This window comes from Ursus americanus, chromosome 12 (genome assembly GCF_024610735.1).
Source record: "Ursus americanus isolate L20-20 chromosome 12, mUrsAme1.1.p, whole genome shotgun sequence".
Taxonomy (NCBI): domain Eukaryota; kingdom Metazoa; phylum Chordata; class Mammalia; order Carnivora; family Ursidae; genus Ursus; species Ursus americanus.
Window position 1 is genome coordinate 64,285,058 of NC_142138.1, and position 22,220 is coordinate 64,307,277.

A 22,220-nucleotide genomic window follows, 5' to 3' on the forward strand; every position below is an offset into this window, starting at 1 on the left:
CTATTTGCATTAGTTGACCTCAAACTTCCACAATAGTCACCTGTGTATAAAGGTAAATTTTTCTCTTCAAGTCTGTCTCATGTCACACAGTGGTTCTTCACTGCAGCAATGGGGGTGGAGGTAGTGATGTCTGTATTGTTAAAAAGCCCCCACACTCCCTGCCTCCAGACTTTCCTGCTGAGAATCACTGGTCTACACTTTGATATCCTAAGTATCTCTCAGTGATTTAATATTTTTGTTTGATATTTTCACTCATGGCTTTATTTCAATAAAGACTTGCCTTCATGGGAGGGCAAGACATTGAGCTAATGAAAGTGGTAGTCCATAAATTACCTGCTCGTGTGTAGCTTGGTGCCAGGAAGCATTTTCTTTCTTGGGCAGTGGGAGGTGGGGCACTTAATGGAAAGAATGGTGGAAAAACAGAGAGTTACTCAGGGCCTAGAGGCGGGTTGATTGGGCCATGTGGGAGAAAATGGATAAAAGGGAAGGGAGAGGAAACTGAAGATAATTGTCATTTTTTTCTAGATCCTCACTTAGCAGGCTGCGACTTGGCTTCTTCTGGGGCACCACTGCCTGTCAATAGAAGCTGCTATCTGTATGCGGTAACCTTGTCATACTTCTAGTCTCACCTACCCTAGGTGTGAGGCCTGGACCCACCACTGGAGTCCTATATGGCTACCTGAACCAACTCATCAAAGTCATATTAAGTACCATAAGGTCCTGGAATTGTATCTGTCAAAGCCTAAACTGTTCTCCCTAGAATGACAGATGAGTAGTTACAAATGACGTTTGGTAACTGCAAATACAGAGGGCAAAGAGAAGGGAAATGCTCTCACTTGGCTATGAACTGCTCACAGGCTAGATTAACTGAGTGTCACTTTTAGCTTGTTCTAAAGAAGGGAGATAGGACCAAGGTATTCATAAAGTTCTTATTTGAGGTGTTAGAGTTTTGCGTAAGGGACCTTCAATTGAAAATGCTAAGGATACTCCTTAGGCAGGATGGTTAGATTTGAACTGAAGAGATAAGATAATGCTGAAGGTCAAGTTATGACTTTGAGAAGACACAGACATATCATTTTCTGGGGGAGCCATACCTTTCAGTAGACACAGGGGCTCCTGTAGTGATAAGTGCATAGCCCCCTTCTAGGCTGCGATTTAACTGCTTTGTCCCAGCAAACACCCATAAAGAAACAAGACCTCCTGGGTGTATCTGCTTGATCCTCTTCTAAGAGCAGTGTTCCAAGGGCTGCCTGCCTGGACCCCCATCCTTATTTTCTCATGATCTTCAAGGGAGTCCAAGTACACAACAGTGAAAACCAACAGACAAAACAGAGCACAATTTTGTGGTAAATTGCATGCATAGACCAAAGACAAGTGTAAAATCATGTTGCGTAGAACTGCTCAGAAACAGCTTCATGGGGAAAGAATTTTTGCTGGAGGGTAGGTAGAATTTAAAGAAAGACAGGAGAGAGCATAGCTAAGGCTCTGTTTTTGTGACAGTTAATTCTCACTCATGGCTTTCATACGGGAATTCCTGGAGATGACTGACGTGGAAGAGGAAATAAGACAAAAGTCAGAAGGAGCAGGAGCTCAGGCACATGGTAAGACAGTCTGAATTAGAGCAGCCAGCTGGATGTGTGGAGACTTCACCAGCCGGAGGGAGATTGGGAATTCCATTTCATCATAGAACCGAAGCATACCACATATGCCATCAAGCAGAAGCTTTATTATGCAACAATGAACCGTGCACACCCTTTCCCCCAATTAATAAAGCACAGATTGAGGTCACTGTGCACTTAAAACAAATCTTCAAACAACCTGGGGATAGCTGGGAGCTGATACTTCACCTTGAAGTTTGACTTGTTTGGTCAAATGTGCCTTTGGCATCCGGATTCGAGCTTCCCCAAATGTTTATTCTCGTTCTTGCACTTTAGCTGATACGATACATCTGTTGTCTAATGCATCTGCCGTGTGCTCATGGACAAGGCCAAAGAATTTACCCGGGTTGGGAGTATTTATGCTTTCACAGTTTGCTTTTTCAATTTGGTTCAGCATTGGTCTCTTCTTGCAAAAGGCTGTTGGGGACCGAGCTAGAAACACAGCAGGGAAGAGTTGCTCTGAAAGTCCCCTGAGAATTTGCCCTTTGGCAATTCAATTTTCTGTAGATTTTATCCCTCTACCAACTATCAGTGCAATTTTTGGCAAGTCACATAACCTGAGGACATTACACACACTTCACCCTGGGCCTCTGGGTCTTCATCTGAAAAGTGAAAGGACTAGGAAAGGATTTTGAGGTCCTTTACCTCTAAGATTTGAGAATTTGATAATTTCTGAATAGTAAACAGATTTTTTGACACCAGAGCAATGGGTTTGTCCACCTATATATATTCTCCCAAATGTTACCTGCCTCAAGCCACTGAGACCTTTCCCAGATGGACACGTGGCAGGCCGGCAAAGTCTATGGAGTTTCCTTAAGGAACTAGGCCCAGCCACTCCTATTCATTTATTTCTTCATTCAACGAACATTTATTGAAGACCCATTACGTGGTAGGTGCTAATCTTTAGACCTTGATCCATGGCTTTTATCCATCTTCCCTCATGCTCACTTTCTTTGACAAACCAGGCAGACAACAGTATAGGAAATGGGCATTTAATCATTCTCTTGAATGGTCAGAACTCAAAAATCAAGCTTTCTATAACAAAATGTAATACAGTCATGGTGGGTCCAAAGTGCCAGGGAGGCGGACATCAACACGTGAAAAGTATGGAAAGGCGGGTGTGAACAAAACATTCTTTTTGATCAAAGCTTTATTCCTCAGGGTCTCATTTCAAAGGTCCATTGCCCCTGCTTTCAGAAATCTCTGTGTGTTTCAAGGAGGGGACATGTTTTTGTTGCTTTCATTGGAATTGTGACTAGGCAGGGTCCTGAGATCTGAACTCAGAGCGAGAGAGCTTGAGATAGACCTCAGGCAGCTGTCATAGAACCTAATTTGTGCTGTAGAATGAAGGGAAAGAAACCCGCTGGAAATAACCCCATCAGGAATTCCTGCTTGCCTGAAACTGAGCTCTGGCTCTCTCTGCTGAGACAGCAGCCAGAGAGATAGAGGATAGTGCCTATTTGTAGGAAGCAAAAAGGTTTGTTTTCCCTCTTTTCTAGATCCCTTTCTACATCTGATATTTGGGGCTGGGTAATTCTTTGTTGTGGGTGGATAATTCCGTACATTGGAAGATGTTGAGTGGCATCCCTGGGTTCTATCCATAACGCTAGCACCCTCCCTTCTCCCCCGAGTTGTGACAACTCAGACTGTCTCCAAACATTTTCAGATGTCTGCTGTGTGCGGGGAGGGGTGTGAAAAATCACCCCGTTGAGTCCCAGTGCTCTAGGTGCTGTTGAAAGCTGAGGTTGTCGCTGTCCATGTAAGACAGAACGTAGAAGCCTGAAACCTTGTGTTGACATAATGCCGTATACAGAGATGATGAGAGGTCCTTTCCTGGACCATTCAAGGATGCACGTCATCTGAGAAATAAAATGGCATTTGTTTGTTTTAAAAAGAAGATGCTCAGATAATTTGGAAAACCAGTGTCTCCCAGCTACATGTTTTAAGTTTAAATTATGACCATGTTTCTTTAGCATTTGTCAGGTGGGAGGAGATTCCAAGGCACTTTTGGAAGCATCCTAATGAAAAGTGAATTATTTGACCCATCACTAAAATTCAGCCACCTCTGAATTGTCAAGTAGCAGCTAACTAGCAGCTTCTTACTATATCCACTGCAGTTTAATTTATGGATTATAAGATGTGGAGGTATTGCAAATCAAAACTTTGGGAACTTAGAGCAACATTACAGCAATATAAAGATTCAGAGACTAGGGAGAGGCAATATCCCATCCTCTCATTCCCTGGATGGGGTGGTGGTGGTGAGGAGGGGGTCCCTGAGGTATGGAGATCCACTTGTCTCCACTTGCAATTGACTTAGTCCTAACACATATCCAGTTCAGATGAATTATGTTCCCAGCTCTTAATATATGTCTTTGAAGATAGATTTATCTGGTTCATATTACAGTCTTCTGTGGGTTGCTTTTGGCCTTTTTTTGCTTCTTGATCTTATTTGTTCACTCCAAACTTCTAGACATGAATTCATTTCCCCCCAGAAATACAAAACTAGGTCATATCTTATGGTGAAATAGTTCTGCAGATTCCTGGGATTCTGAAAATAACAGAAATAGGACGTTCTTACAACCATTCAGCAAACATTTATAGAGAACCGATAGTCTCTGCCCCTGTATGAGGGTATCTCTTGTTCAGAGATGAGCTCGTTTTTCTGTATTTTGATGATGTTCTGTCAGTACCACATGCTACCATGGGTTGCTGGGGGAAGGGAGATGGCTTGAGTCTCTTCTTCAGGAAGGGGACCATGCTTAGAGCTAATTGGAACTGAGAGAACAACTATGAGCTGAGAGAAAGATGACTTCAGCCTGAGTGTCCAACCAACGAGTGTGTGTGACCTAAAATGTTGTGCTCAGTGTTGGTTTGCAACCCTCCCAGGAACTCCCTGGGAGTAGTCTGAAACCGTGCCCCCTTACTTATAGGGCAGGGAGAGACAGAAGAAAGAGGCAGGCCACTCCGGTTTGGTGGGTGGCAGTCTCGGTGACCAAAGGGCCCTTACACATGAGGCCTGTCCTGGGCAGCAAGAAGACGAGTAGATCCTTGTAAGTCTTAAAAGTTAATATAGGGGCCATCACTAGGTTCAGTCACATATACCATGCAAGGTGTTCTCAACACCACATCATTATCTCAAGGCTGTGTCCTTGGAGCAGCCTCTGGGAGTGAGACAGGCAAGTGGGACCCTCGTCCCAAGGACAGGGGTGGAGGTGAGGAGCCTCTGATCACCCAGGTCCAGTTCATGGGTCACCTGACAGTCATGTCTTTTCTTTTTTTTTAAAGATTTTATTTATTTATGTGACAGAGAAACAGCCAGCGAGAGAGGGAACACAGCAGGGGGAGTGGGAGAGGAAGTAGCAGGCTCATAGCGGAGGAGCCTGATGTGGGACTTGATCCCGGAACGCCAGGATCATGCCCTGAGTGGAAGGCAGACGCTTTAACGACTGCGCTACCCAGGCGCCCCATCAATGACCTTCCCCCACAGTCCCATAATGGGTTTCACAAGCAATGATCTACTTATTTATTTTTAAAAATGGATTTAAAGTCGTAGGGAGAAAGAGGTGGAGTTGTAGCTAATCAGGTAACTGTATATGACCCACGTATACTGCATGTGGATATCGTCCCTTCCACGTATGTCATGGCTTTTTAAAAAGGCTGCAAATGGCTGCTCGAAGGGAATACAAGATAAAGATGAATAAGCCATACTTTATAGGTCAGATTATCTAGTTGCAGATATAAAAAATTCATTTACCGTGTTGTGGGGAATCAAGGAAAGAAGAAAGTGTTCCTTTTCTACTAGTGAGATCCTCAAGAGAGAGTTTCCTCAGGGAAATCTCCCTCCACTGACAACCGTGGAAGTGGGAATGGGCGTGTTTCCTTGCAAAGACTCCCTCTTGTGCACTGCACTGTTGTGTTTGGAGAACAGAGAAAGAATGAAAAGCGGATCAACAGATCTTTGCCTGCCCTACTTAACAATCTAGGCAAGGAATATACGTGCCTTTGAGACTGTAAGATATCATAAATTATTCATGCATGCCAAGGGGCTGTGGAATAAAGGGACCATCAGGAAAGTGGGCTATAAGCTGGGAAGCACTTGATTGAAATGGGTGAAGGAAGTGTGGCTTTGAATTGCCACAGAATCCAGGAGACTTCCCCGGAAGGGCCAGTGAGGGAGGGAGCAAGACCAGAGAGAAGGGCAGGCAGCTGAGAGAAGCAGGAAGCACAGGTAAAGCGGGAAGCGCTGTGACCACATGACTGAGGACCTTGACTCTGACACATTAGTGTCCAGAGAGTCACGTTAGCTTCCAGCGCGAAGGAATGCTGTGATGAAAATAGCATTTGAATCATTTTATTTTGGCATCTTAGTTCCTATCAATGGACACAGGGAGAGGAAGGAGCAAGTACAAGGTTTTAGAAGTAGTCAGGTGTGTGAAATAGTGGAGGCTGGATTAGGGTCAGTCTGAGGGACAACCCAGGAAAATGCTCTGGGGCTTGGTAACAAATGGATGCCAAGGACAGAGTGGGGACAGAAATCGCTCTCAGGTTGCGAGCCTGGATGCACGGTGGCAATGCCACTGAGTCACGTGATAGTGCTGACTGGAGCTTCATGAGCTCATCTGGACACAGATTCCATTCAAGAAGAATATTCGGAAAGCAAGGTCCTACTCCAAATTGGAGCCAGAGGACTGAAGTGACAGAAGTCTCAGCAGGGGCGGGGGTAGTTGGGGAGTCATTTTTCAAGCTTCTGGTCAATAGGAGCTTTGTGGAAGGGCCAGGTGGAGGTCACTTGTGTGAGTGATTATGTGCATGTCATGATGTTTTGTAAAATAACAGTGAAATCCAGAGGAGCTATCAGGGCTAAACATCTCTTTCTCTTTCTCTTCTTGCCTTGTGGATGGATACTCGGTACATGAAAAGATGTTGGAATTTACACAAATATTCGAATTGCAGAGTTGTTTTTGCTGTAAGCACATCGATGAGATCTACACTCTTTGTTCACACATATTTACCTTTCACAAGACCAGTGGGAACAGTGCCCGCTGCCCTGGCATTATCAAATGTTTCTTTCTGAGGCTGATGCGGGAGGTTGCTTGACTCTGGTTAGGGACACAAGCACACACAGATCCAATTCCCACACCATTCTTGATCCATCTCACCTGTTGTACCAATGACTTTGCATGTTTCTGTGTGGCCAGGGCTCATTACTTCAGCATCAGGTAAGGGGAGAGAGGCAGGAGTACCCAGCTGATGGCAAAGAAAGAAGAGACACCCAGGGACGCCTTTGAGTTCAGCAGCTGTAGGTGACTCCGCCTTTTAATCTCAGAGTCTGCAAAGGGAGAGAAACAAGTTCAGGGTCACAGAGGAAAAGCTGGATGTCTTCTTCACGTGGCTGCTTGGCAAAGAAAAGTACCTGAAAAACAGAATAAGTTGTTTCTAATACAACTTCTACCCCAATCTGGGGGCAATTTTGTACCCTATTCTCCACCTCTCTGTAATTGGCTTAAAATCAGAGCTTTAGCTTTCTTCAAAGGAAGTTCCAGTCTGCTGTCCACGCCAGTGAACACTCAGCCACATGAAAAATGAGACCAATAAAGAGATTGTTCTTGCTTACCAAATAAAGAATAGGATCAGCGGTCATGGCTGGTCCTTGGTTTCAGACACATTTTTTCCCGTAGGCAGTGACCTTTACAGGTTCTGTGTCACTTGCTTCATCACACCACTACAAAGCGATGCGAAAATATTGTTCTCATTTTGAAGTCGGGAAAGGTAGAAGGGAAGAAACGAGATTACTCTTCTTTTACTCTATTTGCTTCCTAGACAATCCACTCTCATTTAGTTCATTTCAGCTTTGACACTTACTAGCTGTGTGACTTTAGGCAGGGAACTCAGCCTATTCATGCCTCAGTTTCTTCACCTAGAAAATAAAGCTAAGATAATAATGGACTTCAGAAAAAGGAGTTAAGATGGCGGAGGAGTAGGAGACACCGTTTTTAGCCGGTCCCCCGAGTCGAGCTGGATAGGTACCAGACCAGCCTAAACAACCATGGAACCAGCCTGAGACGCAGGAAGACGCATCTGGATCTCTACAAATGAACATCTCCAGCGCTGAGTATTGAGGTACGAAGCGGGGAGCCATGAAACTGTGCACAGATATCGGAAGATAAACGGAAGGGGGAGGGAGCCGCCGTGTTCGGGCGCTGGGAAGCGGTAGCCACTTGCACGGGAGAGCGGGCGGGGCTCGCGGACGGCACCCGCAAAACAGCAGACTGAGACCGTGAGCCGGGTGCGCATGCCACCAGGCATCTCGCGGAACCCCGGAATCCCGGTGCGCTCACTGGATCCAGACTGAGACCGGGAGATCCGGGAGCGTGCGGGGCGGCTGGCGGCTGGCGGCATTAGAAACACAAAGGACAGAGACGCGCCGGCCCTGGAAGTGAGGGCTGGGACGCCGGGTGTGGGGCGCACATCCTGGGACGCTGCAGGGTTGAGCAGCACCAACAGAAACAGAGTTAAAGTGGCCAGAACATTAGTAGAGAACGGGCCGCAATGCCTCTGTTCTGTGACAGAGGCTGAAATTTAGCCGCTGCTGCTCTGACTCTCAGAAGAGGCACAGCAAACCGCCAGGGAAAGCCGCCAGAGAACAAAAGCCTGGAAACACCGGCTCACAGCGTGCCCATCCCCATCCCCCCTCGCAGGGGACGCGGAGACTCTACCCAAACAGGGTTGCCTGAGTATCGGCGCGGCAGGCCCCTCCCCCAGAAGGCAGGCTGAGAAATCAAGAAGCCCACAACCCGAGGCACCTGGGTGGTGCAGTCATTGAGTGCCCGCCTTCGGCTTAGGGCGTGATCCCGGCGTTCCGGAAAGGAGTCCCTCATCGGGCTCCTCCGCTGGGAGCCTGCTTCTTCCTCTCCCACTCCCCTGCTTCTGTTCCCTCTCTCGCTGGTTGGCTGCCACATAAATAAATAAATAAAATCTTTAAAGAAAAAGCCCACATCCCTAAGATCCCTATAAAACAAGGGGCACGGCCTGGGACCCAGTCAATAATTTGGGCTCTGGACAACCCCGCAACTTCTCCTCATCAGAATGACAAGAAGGAGAAGCCCCCCCCAGCAAAGAAAAGACAGTGAGTCTGTGGCCTCTGCCACAGAAATAATGGATATGGATGTAACCAAATTATCAGAAATGGAATTCAGAGTAACGATGGTCAAAATGATGAGTAGAATTGAAAAAACTATTAACGAAAAGGTTACTGAGAATATAGAATCCCTAAGGACAGAAATGAGAGCGAATCTGACAGAAATTAAAAATTCTATGAGCCAAATGCAGGCAAAACTAGAGGCTCTGACGGCCAGGGTCGCAGAAGCAGAGGAACAGGTTAGTGAATTGGAGGATGGGTTAATAGAGGAAAAAATGAAAATAGAAGATGGTCTTAAAAAAATCCACGCCCACGAATGTAGGTTACAGGAGATTACTGACTCAATGAAACGATCCAATGTTAGAATCATCGGCATCCCTGAGGGGGTGGAGAAAAACAGAGGTCTAGAAGAGATATTTGAACAAATTGTAGCTGAAAACTTCCCTAATCTAGCAAGGGAAACAAACATTCGTGTCCAAGAGGCAGAGAGGACCCCTCCCAAGCTCAACCATGACAAACCTACGCCACGTCACGTCATAGTGCAATTCGCAAATATTAGATGCAAGGATACAGTATTGAAAGCGGCCAGGGCAAAGAAATTTCTCACGTACCAAGGCAAAAGCATCAGAATTACGTCAGACCTGTCTACACAGACCTGGAATGAGAGAAAGGGTTGGGGGAGCATATTTAAAGCTCTTTCAGAGAAAAACATGCAGCCAAGGATCCTTTATCCAGCAAGGCTGTCATTCAGAATTGATGGAGAAATAAAGACATTTCAGAATCCCCAGTCACTAACCAATTTTGTAACCACGAAACCAGCCCTACAGGAGATATTACGGGGGGTTCTATAAAAGTAAAAAGGCCCCAAGAGTGATACAGAACAGAAAGTCACAGCCAATACAAACAAAGACTTTACTGGCAACATGGCAACATTAAAATCATATCTCTCAGTAATCAGTCTTAATGTAAATGGTTTGAACCATCCCATAAAACGCCACAGGGTTGCAGATTGGATAAAAAGAAATGACCCATCCATTTGCTGTCTACAAGAGACTCATTTCAAACCCAAAGATGCATTCAGACTGAGAGTAAGGGGATGGAGTACCATCTTTCACGCAAATGGACCTCAAAAGAAAGCTGGGGTAGCAATTCTCATATCAGATAAATTGGATTTTAAACTACAGACTATAGTTAGAGACGCAGAAGGGCACTATATTATTCTTAAGGGAAGTATTCAACAAGTGGATATGACAATTATAAATATATATGCCCCCAACAGGGGAGCAGCAAGATACACAAGCCAACTCTTAACCAGAATAAAGAGACATATAAATAAAAATACATTAATAGTAGGGGACCTCAACACTCCACTATCAGAAATAGACAGAACACCCTGGCGAAAACTAAGCAAAGAATCAAAGGCTTTGAATGCCATACTCAACGAGTTGGACCTCATAGATATATATAGAACACTACACCCCAGAACCAAAGAATACTCATTCTATTCTAATGCCCATGGAACATTCTCAAGAATAGACCATGTTCTGGGACACAAAACAGGTCTCAACCGATACCAAAAGATTGAAATTATCCCCTGCATATTCTCAGACCACAACGCTCTGAAATTGGAACTCAACCACAAGGAAAAATTTGGAAGAAACTCAAACACTTGGAGACTAAGAACCATCCTGCTCAGGAATGACTCGATAAACCAGGAAATCAAAAATCAAATTAAACAATTTATGGAGACCAATGAGAATGAAAATACAACAGTCCAAAACCTATGGGATACTGCAAAGGCAGTCCTAAGGGGGAAATACATAGCCATCCAAGCCTCACTCAAAAGAATAGAAAAATCTAAAATGCAGTTTTTATATTCTCACCTCAAGAAGCTGGAACAGCAACAGAGGGACAGGCCTAATCCACGCACGAGGAAGCAGTTGACCAAAATTAGAGCTGAAATCAATCAAGCAGAAACCAGAAGTACAGTAGAGCAGATCAACAGGACTAGAAGCTGGTTCTTTGAGAGAATCAATAAAATTGACAGACCACTGGCAACACTTATCCAAAAGAAAAGAGAAAGGACCCAGATTATTAAAATTATGAATGAAAAAGGAGAGGTCACGACGAGCACCATTGAAATTGGAAGGATTATTAGAAATTTTTATCAACAGCTATATGCCAATAAACTAAGCAATCTGGAAGAGATGGAATCCTTCCTGGAAACCTATAAACTACCAAGATTGAAACCGGAAGAAATTGATTCCTTAAACAGGCCAATTAATTATGAAGAGATTGAGTCAGTGATAAACAACCTTCCAAATAACAAAACTCCAGGCCCGGACGGTTTTCCTGGGGAATTCTACCAAACATTCAAAGAAGAAATAATACCTATTCTCCTAAAGCTATTTCAAAAAATAGAAACAGAAGGAAAGCTACCAAACTCATTCTATGAGGCCAATATTACCTTGATCCCCAAACCAGGCAAAGACCCCCTCAAAAAGGAGAATTACAGACCGATTTCCCTAATGAATATGGACGCCAAAATCCTCAACAAGATACTTGCTAATAGAATCCAACAGTACATTAAAAGGATTATCCATCACGATCAAGTGGGATTCATACCTGGGATGCAAGCGTGGTTCAATATTCGCAAATCAATCAGCGTGATACATCATATCAACAAGAAAAGACTCAGGAACCATATGATCCTCTCAATCGATGCCGAAAAAGCATTTGACAAAATACAGCATCCTTTCCTGATTAAAACCCTTCAGAGTGTAGGAATAGAAGGTACATTTCTCAATCTCATAAAAGCCATCTATGAAAAGCCTACTGCAAATATTATTCTCAATGGGGAAAAGCTGGAAGCCTTTCCCTTAAGATCAGGAACTCGACAAGGATGCCCACTCTCACCACTATTATTCAACATAGTACTAGAAGTCCTTGCAACAGCAATCAGACGACAAAAAGGGATCAAAGGTATTCAAATTGGCAAAGAAGAAGTCAAAATGTCTCTCTTTGCAGATGACATGATACTCTATATGGAAAGCCCAAAAGAAGCCACTCCCAAACTATTAGAAGTTATAGAGCAATTCAGTAACGTGGCAGTATACAAAATAAATGCTCAGAAATCAGTTGCATTTCTATACACGAATAACGAGACCGAAGAAAGAGAAATTAGGGAATCCATCCCATTTACAATAGCACCAAAATCCATACGTTACCTTGGAATTAACTTAACCAGAGACGTAAAGGACCTATATTCTAGAAACTATAAATCACTCTTGAAAGACATTGAGGAAGACATAAAAAGATGGAAAGATATTCCATGCTCATGGATCGGAAGAATTAACATAGTTAAAATGTCCATGCTACCCAGAGCAATCTACACTTTCAATGCTATCCCGATCAAAATACCAAGGACATTTTTCAAAGAACTGGAACAAACAGTCCTTAAATTTGTATGGAACCAGAAAAGGCCCCGAATCTCCAAGGAACTGTTGAAAAGGAAAAACAAAGCTGGGGGCATCACAATGCCGGATTTTGAGCTGTACTACAAAGCTGTGATCACAAAGACAGCATGGTACTGGCACAAAAACAGACACATAGACCAATGGAACAGAATAGAGAGCCCAGAAATGGACCCTCGGCTCTTTGGGCAACTAATATTTGATAAAGCAGGAAAAAACATCCGGTGGGAAAAAGACAGTCTCTTCAATAAATGGTGCTGGGAAAATGGACAGCTACATGCAAGAGAATGAAACTTGACCACTATCTCACACCATACACAAAAATAAACTCCAAATGGATGAAAGACCTCGATGTGAGACAGGAATCCATCAAAATTCTAGAGGAGAACATAGGCAACAACCTCTACGACATCAGCCAAAGCAACCTTTTTCATGACACATCCCCAAAGGCAAGAGAAACAAAAGATAAAATGAACTTATGGGACTTCATCAAGATTAAAAGTTTCTGCACATCCAAGGAAACAGTCAGAAAAACTAAGAGGCAGCCCACGGAATGGGAGAATATATTTGCAAATGACACTACAGATAAAGGACTGGTATCCAAGATCTACAAAGAACTTCTCAAACTCAATACACGAGAAACAAATAAACAAATCAAAAAATGGGCAGAAGATATGAACAGACACTTTTCCAATGAAGACATACAAATGGCTAACAGACACATGAAAAAATGTTCAAAATCATTAGCCATCAAGGAAATTCAAATCAAAACCACACTGAGATACCACCTTACTCCAGTTAGAATGGCAAAAATAGACAAGGCAAGAAACAACAATTGTTGGAGAGGATGTGGAGAAAGGGGATCCCTCCTACATTGTTGGTGGGAATGCAAGTTGGTACAGCCACTCTGGAAAACAGTGTGGAGGTCCCTTAAAAAGTTAAAAATTGAGCTACCCTATGACCCAGCCATTGCACTACTGGCTATTTACCCCAAAGATACAGACGTAGTGAAGAGAAGGGTCATATGCACCCCAATGTTCATAGCAGCAATGTCCACAATAGCTAAATTGTGGAAGGAGCCGAGATGCCCTTCAACAGATGACTGGATTAAGAAGTTGTGGTCCATATATACGATGGAATATTACTCAGCTATCAGAAAGAACGAGTTCTCAACATTTGCTACAACATGGACAGCACTGGAGGAGATAATGCTAAGTGAAATAAGTCAAGCAGAGAAAGACAACTATCATATGATTTCTCTCATCTATGGAACATAAGAACTAGGATGATCGGTGGGGGAAGAGAGGGATAAAGAAAGGGGGGGTAATCAGAAGGGGGAATGAAACATGAGAGACTATGGACTATGAGAAACAAACTGAGGACTTCAGAGGGGAGGGGGGTGGGGGAATGGGATAGACCGGTGATGGGTAGTAAGGAGGGCACGTATTGCATGGTGCACTGGGTGTTACACACAACTGATGAATCATCGAGCCTTACATCGGAAACTGGGGATGTACTGTATGGTGACTAATATAATATAATAAAAAAATCATTAAAAAAAAAAGAAGAAGTAAAAAGGAACAGGTGAAATTAAAAAAAAAAAAGATAATAATGGACTTCATTGAGTTCTTATGAGGCTGTAAAGCACTTAGAACAGGACCTGGCATGTAATAAGCACTCAACAAGTACTACCTGTAACAACAAGCCCAGTAAGCATTACTTCCATTAAGCTGAACATCTCCAAACCCACCTCCTTAGTCTGAGCTCTGTCCTGAGTTCCACATTGGGATTTATGGTTGCTACTGTATATGTCAGTTAAAAATTATTCAGTAAATATTTTTGAGCACCTGCTGTTGGGGTTCAAAGTAAGTAACACCCTCTTCCCCAACTGAGTTCTGAACAAGGATAAGACAAAAAGAGTAAGGCAACTGGAAGACCAAAATATTACCTTTATCATTGGTTAAGTCTGATAATAAAAGATGAAGCTTGGTCTACAGGCAGATGGGCTGCAGCCCAGGCTTTCCCAATGACAGGCAACACCAGACTGGGGCAGGCTTCCTGCTGCAAGGGGAGATTCTGCTGCTGAGCAACTGATGGCTTAGAGGAGCAGACTTTCTCAGGGTTAGCTAGAGAGAAAAGGAGAAGGAGGAGCCAAACTCTTTGTGTCTAGCTTCTCCTACTAAAGTCACTAATCAGATACATTAATTCCTCCTCCTCTGGGGAGGAGGGGAAGAAGGGAGACAAGAGAGGCTAGAAGGGTTACATTGGTGGGAATCCCTTCTCACAGAAGGAAATATGTAAAGTAGGGTTGAAGGTTATAGGGAAAATGCCGTCACATGCTGGGTTATGTGCTACCCATTGGACACAATGGGCACTTTCAACTCAACATCTCCAAAACCCTCATCTTCATGTTGCTTCTTCTGTTTTAATTTTGGGTTGATAGCATTACTAAACTCCTAAGCAACCTGGGTAGAAATATCAGACCCATTTCGACTTGCTCTTTCTCTTGTCCTTCCTATTTGTGTCACCATGATGATTTTTTTCATTAGGTTTTGATTCTTCTCCTCTCCTTTCCATTGCCACTGCCCCAGTTAAAGCCCTCATAATTTCTCCCCTGACCATTGACATAGGCTCCTGACTTCAGACCTTCCTGTTCTATCAAAACCATTCTTCTCCTTCAAAGCCCAGCTTGAACTCTGCCTCATCTACTGAGGCACAGTCATAATTAACAATTCTTCCTCCTAGACACCATATCTATCTACACTGTGATTCGCTCCTCTTATGACATTTATGCTATTCACCTCAGTATTTCATGGAACTTAAAAATTGCTTTGTACATATTTGACACACAATAGATACTTGTTGAATGAATGACCTAAATTAGCAGTAGAGTCAGAGAACACAGGATGAAAACTCTGTGGTCTCATCCAATTGTTTAAAAACATGTATGGAGTACTTACTTTGTACATGGCAAGAAGGAATTGTGTTGTTTTCTGAATTTTGAGCTATGCCCAGGTACCATATTGTATTTAGTCCTAGTACTGATACATGGGACACTTGTCCTAATGTATTCAATAAGCATGTATGGAAAAAGAATCTGCTCACTGAATAAAAGGTGTGCTCAATTTCTGTGGTTTGTTCAGTTATTGCCCTTTCTATTGGAAGGCATTAGTTATACAGTTTGGAGATATTTATTGAGATCTGAACTGAGATACTACTGTCAACACCCATTGTTCTAAATGCCCAATGCTTCCTTTCCCCCCTTTTCTTCAGGGAAGGCCTTCCATCAGGTACTGCCTCATTGGTCTATGTGTGGGCAACTGATGCAAGTTGAGCCTTTCTGAGAATGTAGAATAGGATTGTGGGATTAAGGCTCACTCTGGTTACCGTATTGAGTGAGAGAGACTTTTAAAGCTAGGAGCTCTTGGGAATCACATTCTGCCCTATAGACTAAAACAAAAGAAACTAAATTAGAGAATAACAAAAGAATAAAGTAGAGAATTGAAAATCCCAGTGGCGTTTAAATTCCTGGTTCCAACAGTTCCTGAAGCCAAGTTGTACTCCTCTTCTTGGTTCCATGAGATATCCTGAGGCTCTTTTATTAAATTCTCCATTTAGCTCAGGCTTATTTGAGTTGGTTTTCTGTTACAGTCAACTAAGAGCATTCTATTCACTAGTCACCAATTTGTTCCTCAGGATGGTGGAAGAGCTCTCTTTTTCTCATATGTATGATTTTTTTTGTTAGATACTTTTTTTTATTGTGGTAAAAAACATAAAATTTACCATCTTTACCATTTTTAAGTGTACAGTTCAGTAGTTTTAAGTGTATTCACATTATTATGAAACAGATTTTTTCTGTTTTCTGTTGAAAACAAATCTTTTTCATTTGCAAATCTGAAACTCTATACCCATTAAACACCCCCCCCCTTTGCTTTTCCCTCCCCCACAAGGTGCTGGTAACCTCCATTCTACTTTCTGTTTCCTATGAATTTGACTATTACTTTAGATATCTCATATAAGTAGAATCATAGAATATTTGTCTATGACTGGCTTATTTCACTTAGCACGATAATACTGAAAATTTATTCATGTTGTAGCATGTGAAAGAATTTCCTTCCCTTTTAAGGGTGAATAATATTCCATTGTATGTATATGCCACTTTTTTTTTTTTTTTAGAGAAAGAGAGAGTGTGCCTGAGGGGGAGGTGGGGAGAGACAGAGGGGGAGGGAGAGAGAGAATCTTAAGCAGGCTCCACACCCAGTATGGAGCCCAACATGGGGCTCCATCTCACAAACCTGAGATCATGACCTGAGCCGAAATGGAGAGCCGGACACAACCGATTGAGCCACCCACGCAGCCCAATATACCACATTTAGTTTATTCATTCATCTGCTATGGACATTTTGGGTTGCTTCCATCTCTTGTCTATTGTGAATCATGCTGCTATGAACATGGGTGTACAAATATCTCTTTGAGAACCTGCTTTCAATTCTTTGGGATATATACACAGAAATGGTATTGTTAGATCATATGGTAGTTCTATTTTTAATTCTTTGAGGAATCTCCATACTGCTTTCCATAGCAGTTGCACCATTTTATAATCTCATCAAAATGTGCAAGTGTTCCAATTTCTTCACATCCTCACCAATACTTGTTATTTTCCGGGTTTTTTTTTTTTTTTAAATACTAGCTATCCTAATGCTTGTGAGGTGATACTGTGATTTTGATTTGCATTTCTCTGATGATTAGTGATATCGAGCATCTTTTCATATATTTGTTGGCCAATTGTTTATCTTCTTGGAGAAATGTCTGTTCAAGGCCTTTGTCCATTTTTTAACTGGGTTATTTGATTTTTGTTGTTGTTGAGTTGTGGGAATTCTTTATGTATTCTGAATATCAGATATATGATTTGCAAATACTTTCTCCCATTTCATAGGTTGCCTTTTCATATATATACTTTTAAATTAAAAAGTAAGCTGACAAAAATATGATTTATTCAGTTAAATTCAGCAAACATTTATAGAGCACTTAAATGTACAAGGTATTCCACCTGGTTCTGGGCTTGGTATAAGACAGCAGTTCTCCTGACATGCTCTTTCCACTATAGATTGACTTTAATTCAGCTGCAGTAGGGATGATCTTAAAAGTCATAATCTGGTCTGTACGTTTTCTTGACACTAGCTCAACCCTAGATTTTTTTTGCACTAAAGTAGGGGAACTAGGGTGCTGGGCCTCTCTGAGTCCTAGTCTTTTTAGCCTGGGAGGCCAGTTCAGTCTAGAGCTTTCTGATTAATCCTGGGCCAATATTAGTGGGATCATGAACCAGTCCTAAATGGGCTGAATAAGACTAAGTTGGAGCTGGACCCTAATACTTTCAGTCTTCAGATTGAAAGTCTTCTCAAAGGCGGGCTAGAACCAGATCAGTTTTGTTTGGGGGGCTTGGGATGTAGATCAAGGACGTCAAATGATTGCCATTTTCCCCATTGCTTCACCAAAGCAGTCCTATTGAGTTAGACAGGGCCACAGAATCCTAAATGCTGCTCTCCAGGCAACCACCTCTAGTTAACGAGAAGGCATACAAGAGGAAGCCTCATTGTGATTTTTGACCTATATTCCATAAATATTGTTTTGTGTTAGTCTTCTTATGTAAAGCAATCCCAACTATAATTGTGGTCAAGTTCTCCATGAAGAGGACTCTCTAGTTTCCTAAGCCCTGATACATAATGTATCTGTTAAACCAATTAGATTTTAATTTGTGTTTGATTCTTGCCCAATAAACCCATGCAAAAAGCTTGGAGAAACCCACCTGTCACTTTGATATCCCCTGTGGCTTTGGCAATGTTATTCTCAATCATACAGGAGTATGTGTTGTTGATCGTGACATTGTAGAGTACGGACACAACCTTCATGGTCACGTTCTCAGAGTTCAGCTCAAAGCTGGTATTGGAGACTTCTGAGAAGTTGGCTCCCTGGTCAACTTGGGATGCCCAGACCACTGTAGGCTGTGGGAACCATCGGGGAGCCTCACAACGTAAGCTCTCTGAGCTGGCATTATAGTCCACATTCACCTCTGGAATGCTGAAGGCTGCAGGGTTGAAAGTCAAAAGGGGCAGATGTCAAGGTCATACAGGTAAAACAATATAGCCTTTGAAGTACTAGTCTTAAAAACACAGTCATTTCCACCACTGAAGTGACTCAGTACTTCCCCAGCGGGCCGTCTGTGTCTGGCCCATTGTACTGCAGATGCAAATAATGATTTGTACAACCCTTTGGTCAAACTCACAAACTCCAAGGACCTAAGTTCTAGGTATAATTGTTATAACAGATAAATTTCTCCAACTAAGAGGAGTTCCAGTTCATCCCTTAAAGATAAGGGATAAAGTTGATCACAAAATGTTTGTTCCTTAAGGAAATTGGGCATTTTCTCAGGCACCTGTGAAGCCTCTTGGATTTTGTGTATTTTTCTGCCTGGAGGATAAAGTTAGGGAGGGGGGAGGGAGGGACAAGGAAAAAACAAAAGCATTCACCCGTCACCCACAGAAATTCCATACATAGGCCTTGTCATCACGGGGGTTTGGATTTTGCTTAGGTGGAAACTCTTCAGCCCTGGTATCCAAGGGTAGAGACAGTCATTTGTTTTCTTCAAAGATAATCTTCCTTACTGGGGACGTAAATGAACTTTGGAATTAAGACTAGCTTCCTCTAATATCCAGGCAGTGAGACATTTGCTGAAATATGTTAAGGCCTGGACTTTTGACTATAAAATGCTTATTATGCCAAGTGGCAAGATCCAAGTTATTAATTTATTTAGCACTTTCCTTTGCCTGGGACTATGCTGGGACTGAGTGAGCGGTGAAAGGAAAGCCCTTGCCTTGCCCTTAAAGAATCTTCTATCTGGCGGGGGAGATGAGACTCATCTGCTCGCAGCAGGCAGGGAATGAGCTCCTGGGAGATGATGTAAGGAGCTGAGCATACACGACAATGAACCACCATTTACTGAGGGTGCACTCCATGCTAGGTACCAAATTCCAGACACTATTTCATTTGATCCTCACAATAGTTCTTGGGATCTCTCTTAATATCATCATTTAAAAAAACGAACTTTTAATTTTGGAATAATTTTAGATTTACAGAAATGTCTCCAAGATAGCACAGATAGTTCTTGTATATACTTCACCATTTTCCCTAATGTTAACATCTTAAACAATCATGGTACCTTTGTCAAAACCAAGAAACCGTCATTGGTATGTAACTACTAACTCATCTCCAGACTTTATCTGTATTTTACCAGTTTTTCCACTAATGTCCCTTTTCTTCCCAGGATCCCATATTGCATTTGGGTGGTATGTCCTCTTAGGTTCCTCTGGTCTGTGTCGGTTTCTCAGTCTTTCCATGTTTTTCATCGTCTTGACAGTTGGACTGGTCTAGGTCAGGTATTTTGTAGGGTGCCCCTCTTTTGGAATTTGTCTGGGTTTTTCTCATGACTAGATTGATGCTATGGGTTTTGGAGAGGAAAACCATAGAAGGAAAAGTGCCCTTCTCATCATATTACATCAGAATGCATACTATCGACATGACTTATCATTGATAATGTTAACTTTGATCACCTGGCTGAGGCAGTGTTTGCCAGGTTTCTCTGGAAGCTGGACTTCACTAAGAAAAACACACCCTGAGTGTGGTCAAGGGGGAGGGAAGAAGTACTAAGCTCCACCTCCTGGAGTGGGGAGATCTAAATACATTATTTGGAATTCATCTGTAAGGAAGATTTGTGTCACCTCCCTCATATTTATGGAAGTATGGATTCATGTGTATTTATTTTATACTTGGAGTTTTCATTTGCTTCTATGCTGTTACTTTGTTGCTCAGATTGTTCCAGCTTTGCCATTGGGAGCCCTTCCAATTGGCTCCAGTGTCCCTTTGACATGACCCTATTAATCCCCATTTTAAGATGAAGAAACTAAGGCTCAGTGAGTTTGCCTTGCCCAGGCCCCGTACTTGCCCAGGTCTGGCTCTAGATCTGTGCTTTACACCTGTAGAAACACATGTTTTAAAGTCCAAGGAAGGTCTGCGCAGACTAGTGTAGGCCAGGAGGCCTCAGGATACTTTCTGCCCATTTTGAAAGGCCTTTTTCAAATGCTCACTTTTCCATAGGGGCTTTCCTATCCCTTCCCTCCCTATGCATTTGGATGTGATCTCTCTCTCTCCCTCTGCATCCCCAAATCACTCTATATTTCTCTTAATGCATTTGATAGACTTTACCAATTATTATAGGTATTTACCTATTTTTCTTATCTCTGCCCCAGCCCTCAAATCTATAAACTATGTACTGTGAGCTCTGCAAGAGCAGCGACAGTCATCTAGTTTTCTTAATTATCTTTTTACTCCTCACAGTACCCGTCTGAGTTTCTTATACATAAATTCACCAAGCTGAGTTGATAAGGAAGGGTGGATTTCACTGGGGGAGGATTAGTGAGTTTATAGAACAAGATTGTTCTTGGTTAGTTCCCTTTGAACTTCTCTTAAAATGGGTTCCACTCCCATGAGTCCCTGGAGGTGCTGATTTCAGACTTGGGCTAGGGCCTACTTAGCACAGAAAAGTCTCAGGCCGGATCATAGGTTTCTCTTACTAGCAACAGCAAAGGCTATCATAAAAGGGACCACATTTATTTTGGCAAAATATTTCAGGGAATACACTTGAAAATCCAGAGAAGACTAGAGTCTAGAACAGAAGATTTTAAGACCAAATCTTATGGGGGGGGGTATTTTTGGAGTTGGTGCGGCAAGGACGGCCTTTGTCTTATTGGTCACTCATGAGCATAACATATTTCAGCAGCAACCCATGGTCTTTAGCCCCAAAATACCTTTGGGTGCTCTCTTTTCCCCTTTCTAAAAGTAACTCACCTCCAGTTTTATACTCAAGGTTAGCATTCCCCTTGCCTTTGGAGGTGATGATGTAACATTTGTAGGTGCCAGCATCTGTGAGTTGCACGTTTTTCAGCCTCAGAGACGCATTACCACCTATCACCTGATCAGCAAATACTGCTGTCCGGCCTCTGAACATTTCATTTTGGTCTGACAGGTCGTCTTTGCCTTCTTTGAACTCATGTACCAGGCCCATAACACCTTCCTTCAGCCACTGTATCACGATATCAGAAAGTTTGATGTCAGGTTCAAAAGTGCAGCTCAGGATTCCATCCTCCCCGATGTTTCCAGCTGAGGTCAGAGTAGTGACTGTAATGGAGTGTCTCCCTGCAATTCAGGAAGCAAGGGTCATTGCCCAGGGAAGTTTTGGAATGTCTCCAACCAAACCCTTCATTACTAAAGGCCAAACAGAGACTTCTGTAATAAATTAGAAATATAGAAGAACAGGAGAGGCATAAAAAAAAAAGGAGACATAAGAATAGAAAGAACAGGAAGACAGTGGTCTTGAGTCTATAGCAGATCTGCTCCTTGAGAACAAGCAACCCAACCCTTGACAGGCACCAAGAGGGGAACATATTGAACTCAGAGTTTGAAGATGAGAATTCAAGTCCTGGCTTTGTCACTTGATAGCTGTGTGACCTTGAATAAGTCATGTAACCTCTCTGGGTCTCAGAAAAATGAAGGTAATATTATCTCTCTTACCTACCTTAAAGGGTTCTTGTGAGGATCAAATCAAATGGTTGTGAACTTGATTTGCAAACTGTAATTACACATATAAGGTATTGTTATTCTTAGTTAACCAGAAGTGGGACAGAAGTGAAACCTCATGTTAACTAAGTGTGGCTAGCAATTCTGAAGAATGCTAAATTCTAAAGTGCTGTTACTTGTATCTCCATTTGAATGATGAAGAAGCCAAGGCAAAGAGGAGGTAAGTGCCTCAGTCAAGGTTATAGTACCAGCGACAGTATAATGAAGAATGGTACTTAATTAAATTGATTTTTGGCTTAAGATAGAAATCACCCCCTCCTC

The 22,220-nt window shown here is 42.6% G+C and overlaps 1 protein-coding gene across 2 annotated transcripts in view; it reads right to left on the reverse strand.

Moving 5' to 3' along the window:
• Nucleotides 1–1,712: 1,712 nt before the first annotated feature.
• The window catches only part of VTCN1 (V-set domain containing T cell activation inhibitor 1), a 62,786-nt gene continuing 42,278 nt past the window's right edge, over nt 1,713–22,220 (reverse strand). Inside the window, exons 3-6 of one of the 2 annotated variants that reach the window (XM_045801409.2) lie at nt 21,171–21,518; nt 18,076–18,354; nt 6,818–6,987; nt 1,713–4,206 (exon numbers count right to left, since the gene is read on the reverse strand). In XM_045801409.2, coding sequence (XP_045657365.1) covers nt 6,863–6,987; nt 18,076–18,354; nt 21,171–21,518 — 752 coding nt within the window. In that variant the 3' untranslated portion in view covers nt 1,713–4,206; nt 6,818–6,862. The remainder of the gene's footprint in view (nt 4,207–6,817; nt 6,988–18,075; nt 18,355–21,170; nt 21,519–22,220) is intronic. The other variant, XM_045801410.2, reaches the window with a different exon arrangement.